The sequence below is a fragment of the Cnephaeus nilssonii genome, assembly GCF_951640355.1.
Source record: "Cnephaeus nilssonii genome assembly, chromosome: 6".
NCBI classification, from domain to species: domain Eukaryota; kingdom Metazoa; phylum Chordata; class Mammalia; order Chiroptera; family Vespertilionidae; genus Cnephaeus; species Cnephaeus nilssonii.
The window spans coordinates 5,809,286-5,826,368 of record NC_137077.1 but is presented as its reverse complement, the minus strand read 5'-3'; the positions used below and the strand labels follow the sequence as shown (position 1 = coordinate 5,826,368).

Below are 17,083 nucleotides of genomic sequence, written 5' to 3'. Positions count from 1 at the left end.
GCCCTCATCGAACCCTTGGTTCCGGTTTAAGTTGAGGGTCATGTACTCGCTTCTCCGAATGCACTGGCAAATTCAAATTGTCCTTGCACTCCAAGTTCGTGTTTGTGTAGAGTCTGGAATGACAGGGAAGTGGCCAGGCTTACTGCTAAATGACACATATTGTATGCTGGTTAGACTGTAATGTTTACTCACCCGATCCTGCACATTTTCCGCAGCGAGGAGGGGGCATGTTTAAAATCACAGTCTTATTAGCTACATCGAACAGGAGTGAATTTGCGATGCCCACCTCGTCCACTGCCCTGTGACACCAGGTCTCGGACTCACACGGGAGACGTGGCCTCCAGGGCTCTCAGAGAAACCGAGCCTGCCCGGCCCGTGTGGCTCAGTGGTTGAGCGTCGACCTATGAACCAGGAGGTCATGGTTCGATTCCCGGTCGGGGCACATGCCCAGGTTCCGGGCTCGATCCCCAGAGTGGGGCGTGCAGGAAGCAGCTGATCAATGACTGTCAGCATTGAAGTTTCTATCTCTATCTCCCTCTTCATTACTCTCTGAAATCAATAAAAATGTATTTTAAAAACCACCACAAACAGAGCAGGACAATGCCACCCGCTAAATGACACCCACCATGTATTGTCTTGGGTGACCAGACACCACAGGCCGGGGGAGGGAGAGGCAGGACTGAAGCGGTGGCCAGCGCTCACTGGCAGGTTTACCCCCTCCTCTGTCCCCTTCTGCGGCCCCTCACCCTGTTCCTGCCCCACAGCTGGCCTCATCCCCTCCCTCGGCGAGGACGGGAAAATGGCCTCTAATGTCTGTGTCAGGGCTTTGCCTTCCTGTCCCTCCGGTCTATCCTGTCCCCAGTGCGGGCCCCTGGAGTCTCCACATGAGCCGCTGTAGAAACAGTGAATTCGTGGGTTTCCCAGCAGCCATCCTACTCAGGGGTAAGGACACCCGTCCGCTGAAAGGGTGCACAGGCTCAGAAGCTCGGGGTTTCCCATTGCCGCCCCCCCCCACCCGCCCCCATGAGACGTGACATGGGAGGTGAGCGGCCCTCGGGCGTCCGAGGAGACCCGCAGAGGACAGTGCGGGAGGCTGAGACTGGGGGGCCTGGGCCTGGGACTCTGTGCAGAGAGGGAAGCTGGTGCTGCCTCCCCCACGTTCCCCTCTTCTTCTAGAAACGCCCTGCCTTGCCGCCCCTCCAGGCCAGGGCGGACTCTGCTCTAGAGGAAGGGCAGGCGGGACCAACGTGAGCGGAGCTCTCCTTAGGGGCCACCCCGTAAGGGGCAGAGCCTGGACTGGGAGCCTCTGTCCGCCCATTACACAGAGGGGAACAGAGAGGCTCCCTCAGGGCTCGGCCAGGATGGCCTGGGAGCAGAAGGAAGCAGGTGCGCCCCGCCTCAGGAAGGGGCCACCGCTCGTCCTCTCCACCCCCAGCCGCGGGGAACGGGGGACTTTGTGTTCCAGGCTCAAGTGTGACCTGAGCCCCAGCTGGTAGAGGTGGTCCCCGAGGGGATGCGCCTCTGTCCCACTGACTGTCCATGTGGCTCCTCTCAGACTCTGTGCCGGCCCCACGCCCCCTCCAGGGGACGTGCCCAGCTCGGGGAGGGACCCTGGCCGCCGCACTGAGAACCGGGCTGCTCCCTTTCAGCTGGCTCCTCACATCCCATCAACATTGTGGAGTTTGTTACCAGCAGGAACTCGTGTGACCATTGCCCTCCCAGGAAGGAACCCACAAAAGAGAGAGCCCTTTGCACTTTGCTGGTGTTTATTGAACTGTTTGGACTTCATGATACACTTACAGAGGAAAGACATTTTGTGGAAGATTCTTAATCTCTCATGTTATTGCTTTGGATTTAAAATCAATAAAAAATCATTATTTCCCCAAAAGTGAAAACTGATTCTGACAGTAATGAATAGAATGCTACTGCTGTGTATTTGGAACATATCACTGATCTTAAATGAAAAGTAAATCAATCAGATTTTTAAGATTATTTAGCAGCCCATTGGTTGCCTTCTGCTGGCTTCTGTGGATCAAGTTGGAGATGCGGCACGTGATGCGTTTTCACTTCTTGAAGAAAGTGTTTTATTCGTGGTTCAGCAGAAGAACCCCGACTGCTTAGAGAGATGGAAGTCCACGCTTCAGTTTTCCGGATTCTGGATGGAGAAGGAGGAGGTGGAGGGAGCAGGGAGTGAGGCAGGTGGGAAGGTGAACAGAGCAGAGTCTGGGGCAGTCACAAAGGGGAGGGGGTGGGAGGAAAAAGGGGTGCAGGAGGGGAGAGAGCAGAGGGACTCCTGAGAACTGAAGGGAGGGATGGAGCTGGGGCCCAGGAGGGAGCAGGTGACCCAGAGGGAGAGACAGGCCCAGGGAGAGAAGGGGCAGGGGCGGGGGGAGGGGGGGGAGAAAGAGGGGAAGGGAGAGGAGGGAGGTACCGCACCCTGAGAATGTGCTCCAGCTCCTGAGAATGGGCTCGTATGTCTTCTTCCATGTTAGGCCAGGGCTCGAACGGCTGGCCCTGGTTGTCCACGAAGGTTTCCCAGCAGTGCTGGTGCTCTGATGGGAACAGGGAGGGAAAGGTGAGCTCCTTCTAGAGTGTGGGGAGGGCCCAGGTCTGACTCTAGGGACACACCCTCCCCATCAGAATCTCCCCGCCCCCTTTCTCTCTCCTCCCCAGGCCCTGAGCTCATCCCTCAAATTCTCTCTTCCACTGGAATCTGAGGCAGCGCCTCCCCTTCTACCAGGAAGGACCTGGGTCCTTATGGCACAGGGACCCACCTCCCCTCCCAGGACCCCTCTGTCCCCTGAACTCTCTCCTCCAGGAGACTCCATCCTCTGCAGGCAGCTGACAGGCGTCCCCACCCCATTCTCCTCCTGCCCCCTCTGTGCAGCCATTCCCCAGCCTCTGTGCCCGCCCCCCTCCCGCCCTCAGGAGTCTCCTGCTGACCTTTGAGGGTCATGATGGCGAGTTGGGCCTCAGCGTCCTGCAGGTCACGCAGCCCACGCTCATATCCACTGAAGAAAGAATAGATTCGAGAGGCGAAGACGTGCAGGCTCACGTGGCTGTTCTCCCGCAGGAATGTAACCAGCTCCGGGGCACAGTCAGGGCAGGGGCTCCAGGAGATGTACCAGGTGAGTCTGTAATGCTTCCCCCGATCCAGGCGCCAGGAACGTACCCGATCCAGGAAGCACAACTCTGCATGACGACGGGGTTCCCAGGGTGTGTCCGCACCCTGAGCACAGAGGGGGGAGAAGAGGGATCTGTCGCGTTCTGTGAATGGGGTGGGGGGGGGGGAGGGAGGGACCAGCCAGAGGCAGGTGAGGCACTGGCCTCCAGCACAGAATGAGAGGGGCACAGCTCAGCGTCAAGAGGAATGCTGTTTCAACACAGGATCTACACGTCAAAGGCAAGGCAACTCATGAATCACACAACATCAGCGTTTACAAAGGGTACATCGGCAGTGAGGCCTGTTCTACAGCCACACACCCCGGCTCCCCTGGCTCTGTGACTGACCAGTCTTCACTGAGCTTGTTGATATTTCATTCACCATGGGATTCCCATTAGTTTTTAGTTTTATTATGATTCATCTTGATCTGCGAGTTCCTGGAGCCCCTCTATTTTGTGGCTGAAGCCTATGCCTTCAGGAGCTGCACCTAGTCAGACCCTGCAGGGAGGAGACGAAGAGCTGGGACAGAGGGAGGAGGCCGCTGAGCCCCAAGGTCCTGGGCCTGATGCCACAGAGATGGGTGCTTCCTCCAGTCTTCTGTCCGGTGCACCAAGCTTCTACTCTGGTCTTCCCCCTCGAACCCCACCCCCACCCTCCCGCCCCCGCCCCGGTGCTGAGCACAACGGTGATACAACTCTGCGGGGAAGAGGGGTGAGGGGCACCGAGGCAGAGATGAGGGGCACCAAAGCAGAGGTTGCTGTTGGGGCTCACAGGGTTATGGATATTTGTCCACCCGCCCAGGGAAGGATTTTCAACCAGGGGCTCAGGGAAGAGGAGGGAGTCAGGCCACGGTGCTAGCCCAGAGCCCTGGTGCAGTGGGTGGTCCCTGGGGACCCAGGAGGCGTCCTGGGCTGCGTGCAGCTGGCACTGCACTTGTGGGGACCAGCCTGCCAGGCTCTCCCAGGAGGGACTGGAGGGCGCACCAGGGGGAGCTCTGGCTCCCTGGCCAGCGGCTGCCCAGGCGGGGCCCGGGGAGAGCCGACCCTTGGTCCAGGTGTCTTCCCTCTGCCCTGACCCCTCCTCAGCGGCACAGCAGGAGGGACAGGCTGAGCCTGGAGGCCCTGGGACACTGTGGCTGCTTCCTTAGGTGTGGCACAAAGCTGCCAATCACAGCAGAGCTCGTGCTCCCTGACTCTGGGCCACGCCACAGCAGCTGGGGGGCCAAAGGGACAGTGCTCAGAGGACACCCCGCGGGCATGGAAACCTTCTCCCTGAGCGTCCTGGTGGGGGGCCCTGCCTGCTGTGCCCGCTCACCTGGTTGCGCAGGAAGCCCTGGCGCTCCTCCATTGGGGCCCAGGCGTCGCCCTCCAGGACCTCCACCTCGTAGCACAGGTATGTTTGCTTCGCCCATATCTCACCGAAGTTCTCCTTGAAGGTGGCTATGTCCATCAGGGGTCTGTGGGCACAGGCAGGAGGAACATAAGGCATGGGGCTCCTCTGGGGATCACCCCGTTCTCCTGCCCTCGTCCCCTGACCCTCCCCTGCCTGGTGCAGGCCAGTGGGGCTCTTTCCTCTGGTCTGGGCTGACCCGAGCCCACGGAGCATCAGGGAAAGGGTGGCCCCATCGGGGAAAAGAGATGCCGAACTGGTCTTCTCCTGATATTTCCCTTCTCGTCCTGAAAACAATCATGCCCTTTACAAAACGAAGACATAAATCTGACCGTGACCTCCTAGGGCCTCAGTTCAGAGCAGAAAGAATAGATTTCATGGGAGACGGAGGGAGAGGAGAAACAGGGACCCTCAAGGGTGACCCCCAGATTCTAGCCTGGAGCATAGGGGAAGCAGGTAAGACAGGTCAGCTGGGCATCAGCTGAGGGGTCCTGGCTGGACACAGAAGGGCCATCAGGAGGGACGGGAGAAGCAGGGGGTCCCCTGGGGAGAAGGCAGGTCCCCTTCAGGGAGCCAGGAGGAGGCTCGGAGGCTGGGCTGCTCCAGGGGCGGTGGTACCTGGCACGGGGTGCTGGGTTGTCCGCCATGTCTCAGCTCCTTCACCTTCTCTCTGGCCACGACCGTCCTCCTCCTGTGATGCTTTCAAGGACTGAGGTGCCTTATATGCCATCAGAGCAGCTGGAACCTGCTGAGCTGGCACTGCTGCGCCCCACCCCTTCCCTAAACTCAGGCCACTCATGCCACCCACATGGAGTCACGGAAGAGGAAACTTTTCTGCCCAAATGTCTCATCAATGCCCTCAGGAGCAAGTTAGGTTTTGATTTCTCTGTTTTGACAGTGGCCCTCCCTGGACTGACCTTGGGCCAGTGAGGTCCCAGGAGGCGGGGGTCACTCTGGGCAGCACAGCACAGCCAGGCAGGAGGCGAGAGCGCAGGTGAGAGGACAGGTGTTCCTACCTGAGGAAGGTCCGGGCCCGGGGCACAGCACCCCCACAGGACAGGCCCCGGATGCCCATCCCTGCCTCTCCTGCGGCTGCCAGGGCAGGGCATGGCCGGGCCCAGGGCAGAGACCCTCGGGGCTGAGCCAGGAGGGACTCTGCTCTAGAGGAAGGGCAGGCGGGACCAACGTGAGCGGAGCTCTCCTTAGGGGCCACCCCGTAAGGGGCAGAGCCTGGACTGGGAGCCTCTGTCCGCCCATTACACAGAGGGGAACAGAGAGGCTCCCTCAGGGCTCGGCCAGGGTGGCCTGGGAGCAGAAGGAAGCAGGTGCGCCCCGCCTCAGGAAGGGGCCACCGCTCGTCCTCTCCACCCCCAGCCGCGGGGAACGGGGGACTTTGTGTTCCAGGCTCAAGTGTGACCTGAGCCCCAGCTGGTAGAGGTGGTCCCCGAGGGGATGCGCCTCTGTCCCACTGACTGTCCATGTGGCTCCTCTCAGACCACCCTGTGCCGGCCCCACGCCCCCTCCAGGGGACGTGCCCAGCTCGGGGAGGGCGGGGCCAGCCCCGCCGAGTGGGACCCTGGCCGCCGCACTGAGAACCGGGCCGCTCCCTTTCAGCTGGCTCCTCACATCCTTCACATGGAACCTGTAATACAGGCCCCCCTCTTTCTGGGGTGGGCGCCCCTGCACATGGTGTCCTCTGCACGGAGACTCCGCCCACCTGCTGTGTCCTCTCGACCTTGGTTGCCCTGGGCCAGCCACGCTGTCCTGCTGGAGGCCAGGGGTTTGCAGGCCTGGAGCACAGACGCACCGGGTGTGTTAGTGGGTTCTGCTAGTGTTGCTACTTCATTGGTCACGATCTCCACCCCGACACACGGTCCTCACCCAGGAGTTTCCCGAGACCAGGCCTGGGGTCCCTGAGAATCTCCCGGGCGCGGCCCCCAGATCTTGCCCCAGAGAGAGAGAGTGGTGTTCCGATCCAGGCCACTCTCCTGCACCCCAAAGTCTCCTCCTGTCATGCAGCCCACAAAGCGCTTCTGAGTCCCCACCCCACCCAGACGCCAGAGGGCGGTCTCCTGGCACAAACCCTGTGCCCTGGGGTCCCTCGAAAGGTGGCGCCCAGGCCTCCCCGCCCCTGCCCAGGTGCCCCTGCAGCCGGAGGGCAGCCGCCCTGGGCTCAGCGCCACATGGCTTGCCCGCTGGAGCGCGTAAGGCTCTTCTGGGGAGTCTATGGGACCAAGGAGGGGCCATCATCACAGGGAGAGCGGTCTGTCCCCCCATTCCCCCGTCCCCGTCCCCGAGGCAGGTCTCACCGCCAGGCTCGCTCCTCAGCCAGCAGCTCTGAGGTCTCTTCTGGAATGTTCCCCAGGTCCTGCTCCCTCCCACACCTCTCTCCCCTCAGCCAGGAGCCCTGAGCTGCTCCCTGCTGACGCCTGGCTGCCCCTCCGCAATGCGGACCAGCCTGGCCCGGCTTGTCTTCACGCCGGGAGGCCGAGTCCGCTCTGCAGTGAGTGGCGAGCACAGAGGCGGCCGGGAGAGCCCTGTGAAGACCAGGCCGCCACGAGTAAGAGGCGTGGACCTCCTCCCAGGGTTTCATGTCTGTGTTATTGTCTGAGTCAAATCTCCAAGGGGCAGGAGGAGAGGAGATGCCTGGGCAGCCCTCACCTCTCCGTCTCTGGTTCCCTGCCCTCCCCAGGGCCCCCCATTCAGGCATCCTCTCTCAGACTCTCCCCTGGAGCCTGGCCCTCTGGGTGCAGGAGAGGCGGGGGCACCTGCTCTGCCTCCCGGTCTCCCTCGGCCAGGCCAGCACCTGGTGCGGTACAGGCATCGGTAGAGCCTCGTGTTGAACTGGTTTAAAGCGGCCTGGCCCACAGCGACTTGGTGAGCGCGAAGCATGCCTCCCCCTCGGTCCGTGCGGTGAGAAGAAAGAAGAAAAGGAATCCTGTCTTTTCTGGGGAAGGACAGTCCCTCCCCACGTCTATCTCTGGAATGTTGATTGAAAAATGTAAAGCAATTCCTACATCCTTCCGGAGTTTTCCACCGAAATGTGCAAAATTCTGAACAAGAGGAAGGATCCAGGCCCCTGGGAGAGGGTGGGCGCGGGTGCGGGGGAGCGGCCCCTGAGCAGGTGCAAGCCGTGTTGGGATGTGTGCTGTCCCCTTGTCAGGGAGACTGGGGACAGGGCGGGCGCCCCGGGGAAGCCCAGGCTGAGGTCAGAGAGCCAGGCGGGCCCACTGCCCCGTCGCTCTGGGCCTGGGATGGATGACCTGGGTGTGTCTGCAGTCAGGGCAGGCTGCTCTGTTGGGGGTCTCAGGTCTGCCGTCCTGTCCTGAGACCCAGCCCAGCCCCCAAGACCCAGCCCAGCCTGAGACCCAGCCCAGCCCCTGAGACCCAGCCCAGCCCCGGCCTCAGCAGTGTGCCCAGGCTGTCCCGCCCCCTCCGCAGGCCTCAGGCCCTGGGCCACGGGCAGAGCTCTGAGAGGGGGCCGGGAGGTGGGGGTGCGGCAGCTCAGTAAGACCACCTGTCCTCTGCTCGGGGTGCCCTCCACCCAGACACGGCACCTTGTGGATTTTTTGGTCACTTATTCCCAGAAATGGAGATGGGGCGTCTGTCAGAGCCCAGAAATCAAAAGGGAAGGAGCAGATGCCATGTTGAGGTTCTTCCCGTAAAACACACTTGGGAAGTGTCCACATTTCCTGTTTTGGTCCGAGAGGAGGTAGGCATCGGGTGTGTCCGGGGACCCTGACGTGGTTCCTTTTTGTCACGAGTGAGCGAGTCTGTGCCCCTTGGTCTGGGCCGGGGATGGGCTGGGCCGGTTTGCCCAGGCACAAGTGGGGGTGAGGCCTGCTCTTGGCATATTTGTGGCTTTTAAGGTTCTGGGGAAATCTGGGAGGAGCTGGCTGGTATCACCACATCAGGGTCACAGCCTGGAGACGGGCACGAGGTGCGGCCTCCCCACAGCCCCGAGGAAAGGGCGTGGGGCCCCTGCTCCCTGGGGGTCCCCGGGCCCAGGATCCTCCTCTGCTGGGTTTGCATCCTGACTGCCACGAGCCGGCCAGTCGGCGAGGGGACCCTCCGCACAGAACCAACACGTGACAATTGAGTCTATTATTGCTGTTCTTCACTTTACCAACCTCCACCTGCTCCAGAGAGCCGCAGGCAGGGAGAGGGAAGCCTGCGATCCGTCCCGCAGAACCCGCTTCTGCTCCCTAGAACCCCTGGACCCGGACTCCCCTGAGTCCCGTGAGGACAGTGGCTGGAGGCTGGCCCTGGTCCTCAGGTCTGACAACCCGGAGAGCTGTCTGTCCTCTGTCCCCCGTCACTGGCTCTGGGCCAGGGAGGGAGGGTGTGGCTCTCTTCTCTCAGGGCGCCTCCTCCTGGGGGTGAGACAGAAGCCTCGGGAGTGTGAGCCCCCAGATCCTTTTCTGGTCGCTCTCAGCTCCCTCTGCCGTGTATACAGTAGGTGCTCAGTGTGTGTGCAAACTCAACGACTTGCGAAGACTCTGGGGGAGATGGAAGGGCTTTGGGGATGGAGGAGCCTGGCTTCCATCCAGCTCTCGGGCGAGGATTCAGCTCATCGCAGCAGCCACAGTGGCCTGGGCGTTCACCGTGCCCAGTCCTCGCACACGCCCTTATTTACCTTTTATCAACAATTCCTTTTTTTTTTTTTTCTTTATCCTCACCCGAGGATATTTTTCCATTGATTTTTAGAGAGAGGGAAAGACAGAGAGAAATACCAATGTGAGAGAAACACATCGATTGGGTGCCTCCTGCATGAGCCCTAACCAGGACCCGGGCTGGAGAGGAGCCTGCAACCGAGGTATGTGCTCTTGACCAGAACTGAACCCGGGACCCTTCAGTCCACAGGCCGACGCTCTATCCACTGGGCCAAACCGGCCAGGGCCGAACATTCCATTTTATAAAGTCCGAGATGCTTGGGGACTCAGTGCCTGTCTTCTCCACTGGTGTCCTCAGACTCCCAGTGGCTGCCCACCTGCACATAGGACCCGCCCCAGGCCTGCGAGCCCGCACGTCCTGTTGGTGACAGGTGTAGTCGTCAACCATGAGGATGACGGAGGGAACCCCAAAAGTTCACAGTTCCAACGGGGGCTTGAGACCCCATTTGTCCTCCTTGAGGCCCTCCTGCCCCTCCGTCTGGGCATCCCCAGCCCTGGCTGCCCCCCCCCCCCCCCATCTCCTCTCTGCAGGCCCTTCTCTCTGCATCTGGTCCTGCCCCCTCTCCTCTCTGCTCCCCATCCAGACTCCTCACCTCAGTTTCCTGAGTGGGTCCTCCTTCCACAGCCACTCCTGTGCTCCCTGCCCCCCCCCCCCCCCCCCCCGTGTCTGAGCAGCTGTGTTCGCCTGTCCTGTGACGTCTCTACCGGGATTCTCTAGGGTCCAAAGGACGTGGACTTGACTCTGGACACACCCTCTTCCGTGTTCAGGGACCGCGGACCTGACTTCACCTCTGGGCCTTGGGCTCCTCCCTTCAAACACGGGGATGATGACAGTGACGGACCATGGGGCTGTGTGACAGTTAAATGACAATGTGAGCGTCAAGGGCTTAGGACCGAGTCTGAGATAGTTATCCCTCAACAAACGATGATTTTTCGTTTAGAAAGAGGGGGAAATCCCTTGGTGGTAAATCCCTCAATCCACAAATAGCCCACCAGCGCTCAGGCACGTGCGGCCAGGCCCCGGGGAGGCCTTGGCAGAGCAGCGTGCTGAGACCCAGGGCAGGGCCGGCTCCGGGGAAGGAACGGAGAAGGGAAGGTGCCCAGGGCAGTGTCCAGACAGAGGGGCTGGGGGTGGAGCAGCCACCAGGAAGCAGAGCCGTCTCCAGTCCCCCCGAGGAGAGGCCCAGCCTGGAGCAGAGGCTCCGGGAGCAGACAGACCTCAGCGCCTGGGCCTGAGAGGGCAGGGCTGTGAGCCCCGCGTCTGTCCCAGGGCACTCCGCGCTGCATGCTGGCTCTGTGGCTGTGGCTAATGTCCTTGCTTCCAGCTGGCGGTCCCACCACAGGTGCCACAGATCTGACAAAGATCGGGCTTGGCACACAGCTGTGCCTGGGCAACGGGCCGAAGGCTGCCCTGACTCACCAAACACAGACACACACACACACATACGCAAGCTGATGACAAGCAGGAATCTCCTAGGTTCTCCAGACACACCCACAAGCCTCCGTCTGAGGGGCAGGAAGCAGCGGACGCCACCACGCCCCAGGCGGGTTTGCAAGAGCCTCAGCATCGAATCAGCTCCTTGGGTTTCGATTCGTGGACTCTGGCAAGAGCCCCCACTTCTGTTCCTGGAGGCAAGTGACCAAGACGCTGTCAGTCACTCTGGGAAAGCGGACGAGCGGGTAGAAGACACGGGTCTTACATGACGAGAGGGGTCCCCACTGTTTGCACTGTCACATGCAGGTCCAGGCAGACCTGACCCCCAGCTCCCAGGGCCCCGTCACCCCGGGCCCGCGGGCTCAGAGCTTTGCCCATGACACGAGGGACTGAGACCTCGGAGAGGGTGGCTCACAGCCTGAGGACACGGCTGAGCCTTGGGCTCGCACGTCAGCCTGTCCTCCCACCGGAAGGCCACCCGCAGGAGGGCAGACCTGGGCCTCATACAGAGCAACCTCTTGCCCGGCCAGTGTGGCCCAGTGGTTGAGCATCAGCCTATGAAGCAGGAGGTCGCGGTTCAATTCCCCGTCAGGGCACATGTCCGGGTTGTGGGCTAGATCCCCAATGAGGGGGTGCAGGAGGCAGCCGATCAATGACTCTCTCTCATCATTGATGTTCCTAAGTTTCTCTCCCTCTCCCTTCCTCTCTGAAATCAATAAAAATATATTAAAAAGAAACATACAACGACGTGTCTTCTGATTCGATGACGAGGCTCTTGCAAACCCGCCTGGGGCGTGGTGGCGTCCGCTGCTTCCTGCCCCTCAGACGGAGGCTTGTGGGTGTGTCTGGAGAACCTAGGAGATTCCTGCTTGTCATCAGCTTGCGTATGTGTGTGTGTGTGTCTGTGTTTGGTGAGTCAGGGCAGCCTTCGGCCCGTTGCCCAGGCACAGCCGTGTGCCAAGCCCGATCTTTGTCAGATCTGTGGCACCTGCGGTGGGACCGCCAGCTGGAAGCAAGGACATTAGCCACAGCCACAGAGCCAGCATGCAGCGGGAGTGCGATGGGGACAGAACTAGGGCTGCGGTGGGCACGTCCCCTGGAGGGGGCGTGGGGCCGGCACAGGGTCTGAGAGGAGCCGGATGGACAGTCAGTGGGACAGAGGCGCATCCCCTCGGGGACCACCTCTACCAGCTGGGGCTCAGGTCACACTTGAGCCTGGAACACAAAGTCCCCCGTTCCCCGCGGCTGGGGGTGGAGAGGACGAGCGGTGGCCCCTTCGTGAGGCGGGGCGCACCTGCTTCCTTCTGCTCCCAGGCCATCCTGGCCGAGCCCTGAGGGAGCCTCTCTGTTCCCCTCTGTGTAATGGGCGGACAGAGGCTCCCAGTCCAGGCTCTGCCCCTTACGGGGTGGCCCCTAAGGAGAGCTCCGCTCACGTTGGTCCCGCCTGCCCTTCCTCTAGAGCAGAGTCCCTCCTGGCTCAGCCCCGAGGGTCTCTGCCCTGGGCCCGGCCATGCCCTGCCCTGGCGGCCGTGGGAGAGGCAGGGGTGGGCATCCGGGGCCTGTCCTGTGGGGGCGCTGTGTCCGGGCCCGGACCTTCCTCAGGTAGGAACACCTGTCCTCTCACCTGCTCTCGCCTTCTGCCTGGCTGTGCCGTGCTGCCCAGAGTGACCCCCGCCTCCTGGGAGCTCACTGGCCCAAAGTCAGTCCAGGGAGGGCCGTTGTCAGAACAGAGAAATCAAAACCTAACTTGCCCCTGAGGGCATTGATGAGACATTTGGGCAGAAAAGTTCCCTCTTCCGTGACTCCATGTGGGTGGCATGAGTGTCTTCAGTTTGGGAAGGGGTGGGGCTCAGCAGGTTCCAGCTGCTCTGATGGCATATAAGGCACCTCAGTCCTTGAAAGCGTCCCGGGAGGAGGACGGGCCGTGGCCAGAGAGAAGGTGACGGAGCTGAGACATGGCGGACAACCCAGCACCCCGTGCCAGGTACCCCCGCCCCTGGAGCAGCCCAGCCTCCGAGCCTCCTCCTGGCTCCCTGAAGGGGACCTGCCTTCTCCCCAGGGGACCCCCTGCTTCTCCCGTCCCTCCTGATGGCCCTTCTGTGTCCAGCCAGGACCCCTCAGCTGAGGCCCAGCTGACCTGTCCTACCCACCTGCCCTAGGCCTCCGGCTAGAATCTGGGAGGTCACCCTTGAGAGTCCCTGTTTCTCCTCTCCCTCCGTCTCCCGTGAAATCTATTCTTTCTGCTCTGAACTGAGGCCCTAGGAGGTCACGGTCAGATTTATGTCTTCGTTTTGTAAAGGGCATGATTGTTTTCATGACGAGAAGGGAAATATCAGGAGAAGACCAGTTCGGCATCTCTTTTCCCCGATGGGGCCACCCTTTCCCTGATGCTCCGTGGGCTCGGGTCAGCCCAGACCAGAGGAAAGAGCCCCACTGGCCTGCACCAGGCAGGGGAGGGTCAGGGGACGAGGGCAGGACGGTGGTGCCAGGAGAGGCCCCGTCACAGCTCTGAGCCCCTGCACTGCTCCCCGGGGGACCCTGACCAAAGGACTGGGCTGACTTCCCCAGGAGCCCCCAAAGAGGTCAGAGAGGGAGGTTAGGTGGCTCCAACGAAGTGAGCGGACGCCCATCCTCTGTGGGTCTAGCTGGGATGTGGGGTGCCGAGGGCAGGAGAACGGGGTGATCCCCAGAGGAGCCCCATGACTTGGGTTCCTCCTGCCTGTGCCCACAGAGCCCTGATCAACGGAAACACCTACAGGAACAACTTCAGTAACAAACATGTGAACCAAACATACCTGTGCTACGAGGTGGAGGTCTGGAGACGCAACGCCTGGGCCCCAATGGAGGAGCACCAGGGAATCCTGAGCAATCTGGTGAGCGGGCACCTCCCGTAGGGCACCCGGGACGCTCAGGGAGAAGGTTTCCATGCCCGCGGGGTGTCCTCTGAGCACTGTCCCTTTGGCCCCCCAGCTGCTGTGGCGGGGCCCAGAGCCAGGGAGCACGAGCTCTGCGTGATTGGCAGCTTTGCGCCACACCTAAGGAAGCAGCCACAGTGTCCCAGGGCCTCCAGGCTCAGCCTGTCCCTCCTGCTGTGCCGCTGAGGAGGGGTCAGGGCAGAGGGAAGACACCTGGACAAAGGGTCAGCTCTCCCCGGGCCCCGCCCGGGCAGCCGCTGGCCAAGGAGCCAGAACTCTCCCCTGGTGCGCCCTCCAGTCCCTCCTGGGAGAGCCTGGCAGGCGGCTGGTCCCCACAAGTGCAGTGCCTCACCTGCCTCTGGCTGGTCCCATCCATCTCCCCCCCAACACCCCCCCCCCCCCGTCGTTCACAGCACGTGACAGATCCCTCTTCGCCCCCTCTGTGCTCAGGCACGCTTCCGGGACGATGACAATCCGCAGGAACCCCGCCGTCGTCATGCAGAGTTGTGCTTCCTGGATCGGGTACGTTCCTGGCGCCTGGATAGGACGAAGCATTACAGACTCACCTGGTACATCTCCTGGAGCCCCCGCCCTGTCTGTGCCCCCGAACTGGCTGCATTCCTGCGTGAGAACAGCCACGTGAGCCTGCGCATCTTCGCTGCTGGCATCCATACCACGTTCAGTGGATATCAGCGTGGACTGCGTGACCTGCGGGACGCTGGGGCCCAACTCGCCATCATGACCCTCAAAGGTCAGCAGGAGACTCCTGAGGGCGGGAGGGGGGCGGGCACAGAGGCTGGGGAATGGCTGCACAGAGGGGGCAGGAGGAGAATGGGGTGGGGACGCCTGTCAGCTGCCTGCAGAGGATGGAGTCTCCTGGAGGAGAGAGTTCAGGGGACAGAGGGGTCCTGGGGAGGGGAGGTGGGTCCCTGTGCCATAAGGACCCAGGTCCTTCCTGGTAGAAGGGGAGGCGCTGCCTCAGATTCCAGTGGAAGAGAGAATTTGAGGGATGAGCTCAGTCCTGGGGAGGAGAGAGAAAGGGGGCAGGGAGATTCTGATGGGGAGGGTGTGTCCCTAGAGTCAGACCTGGGCCCTCCCTGGGCTCTAGAAGGAGCTCACCTTTCCCTCCCTGTTCCCATCAGAGCACCAGCACTGCTGGGAAACCTTCGTGGACAAGAACAAGCCGTTCGAGCCCTGGCCTGAACTGGACGAACAAATACGAGTCCAGTGTCAGATACTGCAGGACATTCTCTGGGTGAGATTCCTCCCTTCTGCTCGCCCTGTGTCCTCCCCCCACCTTCTCTCTCCCTGGGCCTGTCTCTCCCTCTGGGTCACCTGCTCCCTCCTGGGCCCCAGCTCCATCCCTCCCTTCAGTTCTCAGGAGTCCCTCTGCTCTCTCCCCTCCTGCACCCCTTTTCCTCCCCCACCCCTTTGTGACTGCCCCAGACTCTGCTCTGTTCACCTTCCCACCTGCCTCACTCCCTGCTCCCTCCACCTCCTCCTTCTCCATCCAGAATCAGAGAAACTGAAGCATGGACTTCCCGTCTCTCTAAGCAGTCGGGGTTCTTCTGCTGAACCACGAATAAGACACTTTCTTCAAGAAGTGAAAACGCATCACGTGCCGCATCTCCAACTTGATCCACAGAAGCCAGCAGAAGGCATCGAATGGGCTGCTAAATATTCTTAAAAATCTGATCGATTTACTTTTCATTTAAAATCAGTGATGTGTTCCAAATACACACCAGTAACACTCTATTCCTTACTATCAGAATCATATTTAGAGGATTAATTATTTACATTGATTTTAAATCCAAAACAATAACAATAAAGATTAAAAACCTTCAACAAAATGTTTTTCCTCTGTAAGTGTTCCGTGAAGTCCAAACAGTTCAGTACGCACTTGCAAACGTGAAAACGCCTTTCTCTTCCGCGGGCACCTCAGGGAGAGCAGTGGTCACGCTAATTCCTACTGGTCACGTGACGTCAGTAATATTTACAGGAGCGGAATCTCAGAGTCAAAAGCCTAAAGGCATCGACCAGGACACGCTGAGAGGAGGGCTGCCTTGAAATGACAGCCCGTGCCATAGAGAAGAGGAAGACTCGGTGTCGCTATTGGGGAGAGCAACTGAAGTGGACGCTTGGCTGAGGGAGGGCTGGGGGGACTGCAGTCCTCAGGCCGCTCCAACTCCCTCCCTGGAGAGGACGCTGGAGGGAGGGGCTTCCCTGCAGAGAGGACCCCTCTGCCCTTGCCAGGACCTGGGCCACGCAGGATGCAGGCAGCAGCTGTCTGTCCTGCCGTGTCTCTGTGGAGCCGGAACCATGCTGAGCGAGCCCCTGGCAGCTGGGCACCCTGCACAAGGCCTTACAGGCAAACAGGGCTCCCAGGTCTCTCAGCACAGGCTTCCGCTCACATGTCCGGACCACCTGCTTCAGCCTCACACAGGATGTGAGGGACTGGGACTGAACCCTTTAGTGTGACAGACATTGGAGGGAGAGAGAATAAGGACAGTCGTGGTGCTTGTGGCCAAAGCAGTAGGAAGGGACTGAGTCAGGAGGACACAAGCCAGAAGACTTGATAGACAAAGTGACCTGAGGAGATGGAGGAAAGGGACAGGAGAGGGGAGGGGTGGTGGGGTGGGGTGGGGCGGGGCGGGGCAAAGCAGGGCTGAGGGCCAATGGTGGGAGACAAGGGGCAGGAAGGAGATCCAGGGCAGAAGGCTGGGTTGTCAGGGGACTGTGGCCGCCATTGAGGAGCTGAAAGTCAGCTTGTTTCCCAGGACAAGACCAGTGGGAGGAGGAGGACAGTGTGGGCCTGGCTCAGCCGCTCAGCGATACTATTGGAATCAGGCCCACCCCCCGGACCCCAACTCAGCTCTGGGGGTGGTCTTCTCCTGCTGGTCTCCTCCAAGATGGCGGCCCACCTCCACACATCATGTCTCCTTCCCAGGGGGCAGAGAGGGGACTGGACCAACCACAGAACGTTCAAGCCTGTACATCCTTTCGATGGGCAATAGCAGGGACCGGCCATGAAGGGCAGCTGATGGGCGGCCCATAAATCCGTTTCCAGGGGCCTTTCCTTCCTTTGGAGGCCCTGTGGGTGTGGCAGGGGGAACAGGACCGCCTCCTGGATTCCCGCCTGTAACACGGAGAGAGGAACAGTGACTGACCTCGGGGCTGTGGTGACAGTTAAGTGTCGGGCACTTGGGACAATGTCTGAGATAGTTAGTCTTCAACAAAGGATGAGGTTATTGTAAAGAAGAGGGAAGGCTCTGGCTCCATAAATCAATCTGTTTACAAATAATCCTTCAGTCCTCCAGCCGTGTCTGCTCACACCATGTGCAGCCAGGTGTTGGGAAGAGGTGGTGACAAGCAGTATTGGGGGCCTTAGTAGGTGGTCAAGGCTGAGACCGAGGACAGGGCTGACCCCTGCTCCTGACCCCTCCTCCTGTCCCTTCTGCAGGTGTGCCAGGGAGAATGCCAGTCCCAGAAGTGACGGCACCATGCCCAA

General features: G+C 60.7%; 2 protein-coding genes across 2 annotated transcripts; one reads left to right on the top strand and one right to left on the bottom strand.

The window, feature by feature from the left end:
- Window positions 1–2,018: 2,018 nt before the first annotated feature.
- LOC307100920 (DNA dC->dU-editing enzyme APOBEC-3G-like) lies at window positions 2,019–5,233 on the bottom strand. The gene is made up of 5 exons (XM_079773554.1): window positions 5,171–5,233; window positions 4,478–4,619; window positions 2,944–3,229; window positions 2,437–2,552; window positions 2,019–2,155 (listed from the first exon to the last, which is right to left on the bottom strand). Exons 1-5 carry the CDS (start codon window positions 5,197–5,199, stop codon window positions 2,141–2,143), a joined length of 588 nt encoding a protein of 195 aa, XP_079629680.1. The 5' UTR covers window positions 5,200–5,233; the 3' UTR covers window positions 2,019–2,140.
- Window positions 5,234–12,567: 7,334 nt separating this feature from the next.
- LOC307102428 (DNA dC->dU-editing enzyme APOBEC-3G-like) lies at window positions 12,568–15,220 on the top strand. The gene is made up of 5 exons (XM_079775972.1): window positions 12,568–12,644; window positions 13,392–13,533; window positions 14,026–14,326; window positions 14,718–14,830; window positions 15,090–15,220. Exons 1-5 carry the CDS (start codon window positions 12,616–12,618, stop codon window positions 15,102–15,104), a joined length of 600 nt encoding a protein of 199 aa, XP_079632098.1. The 5' UTR covers window positions 12,568–12,615; the 3' UTR covers window positions 15,105–15,220.
- The last annotated feature ends 1,863 nt before the right edge of the window (window positions 15,221–17,083 follow it).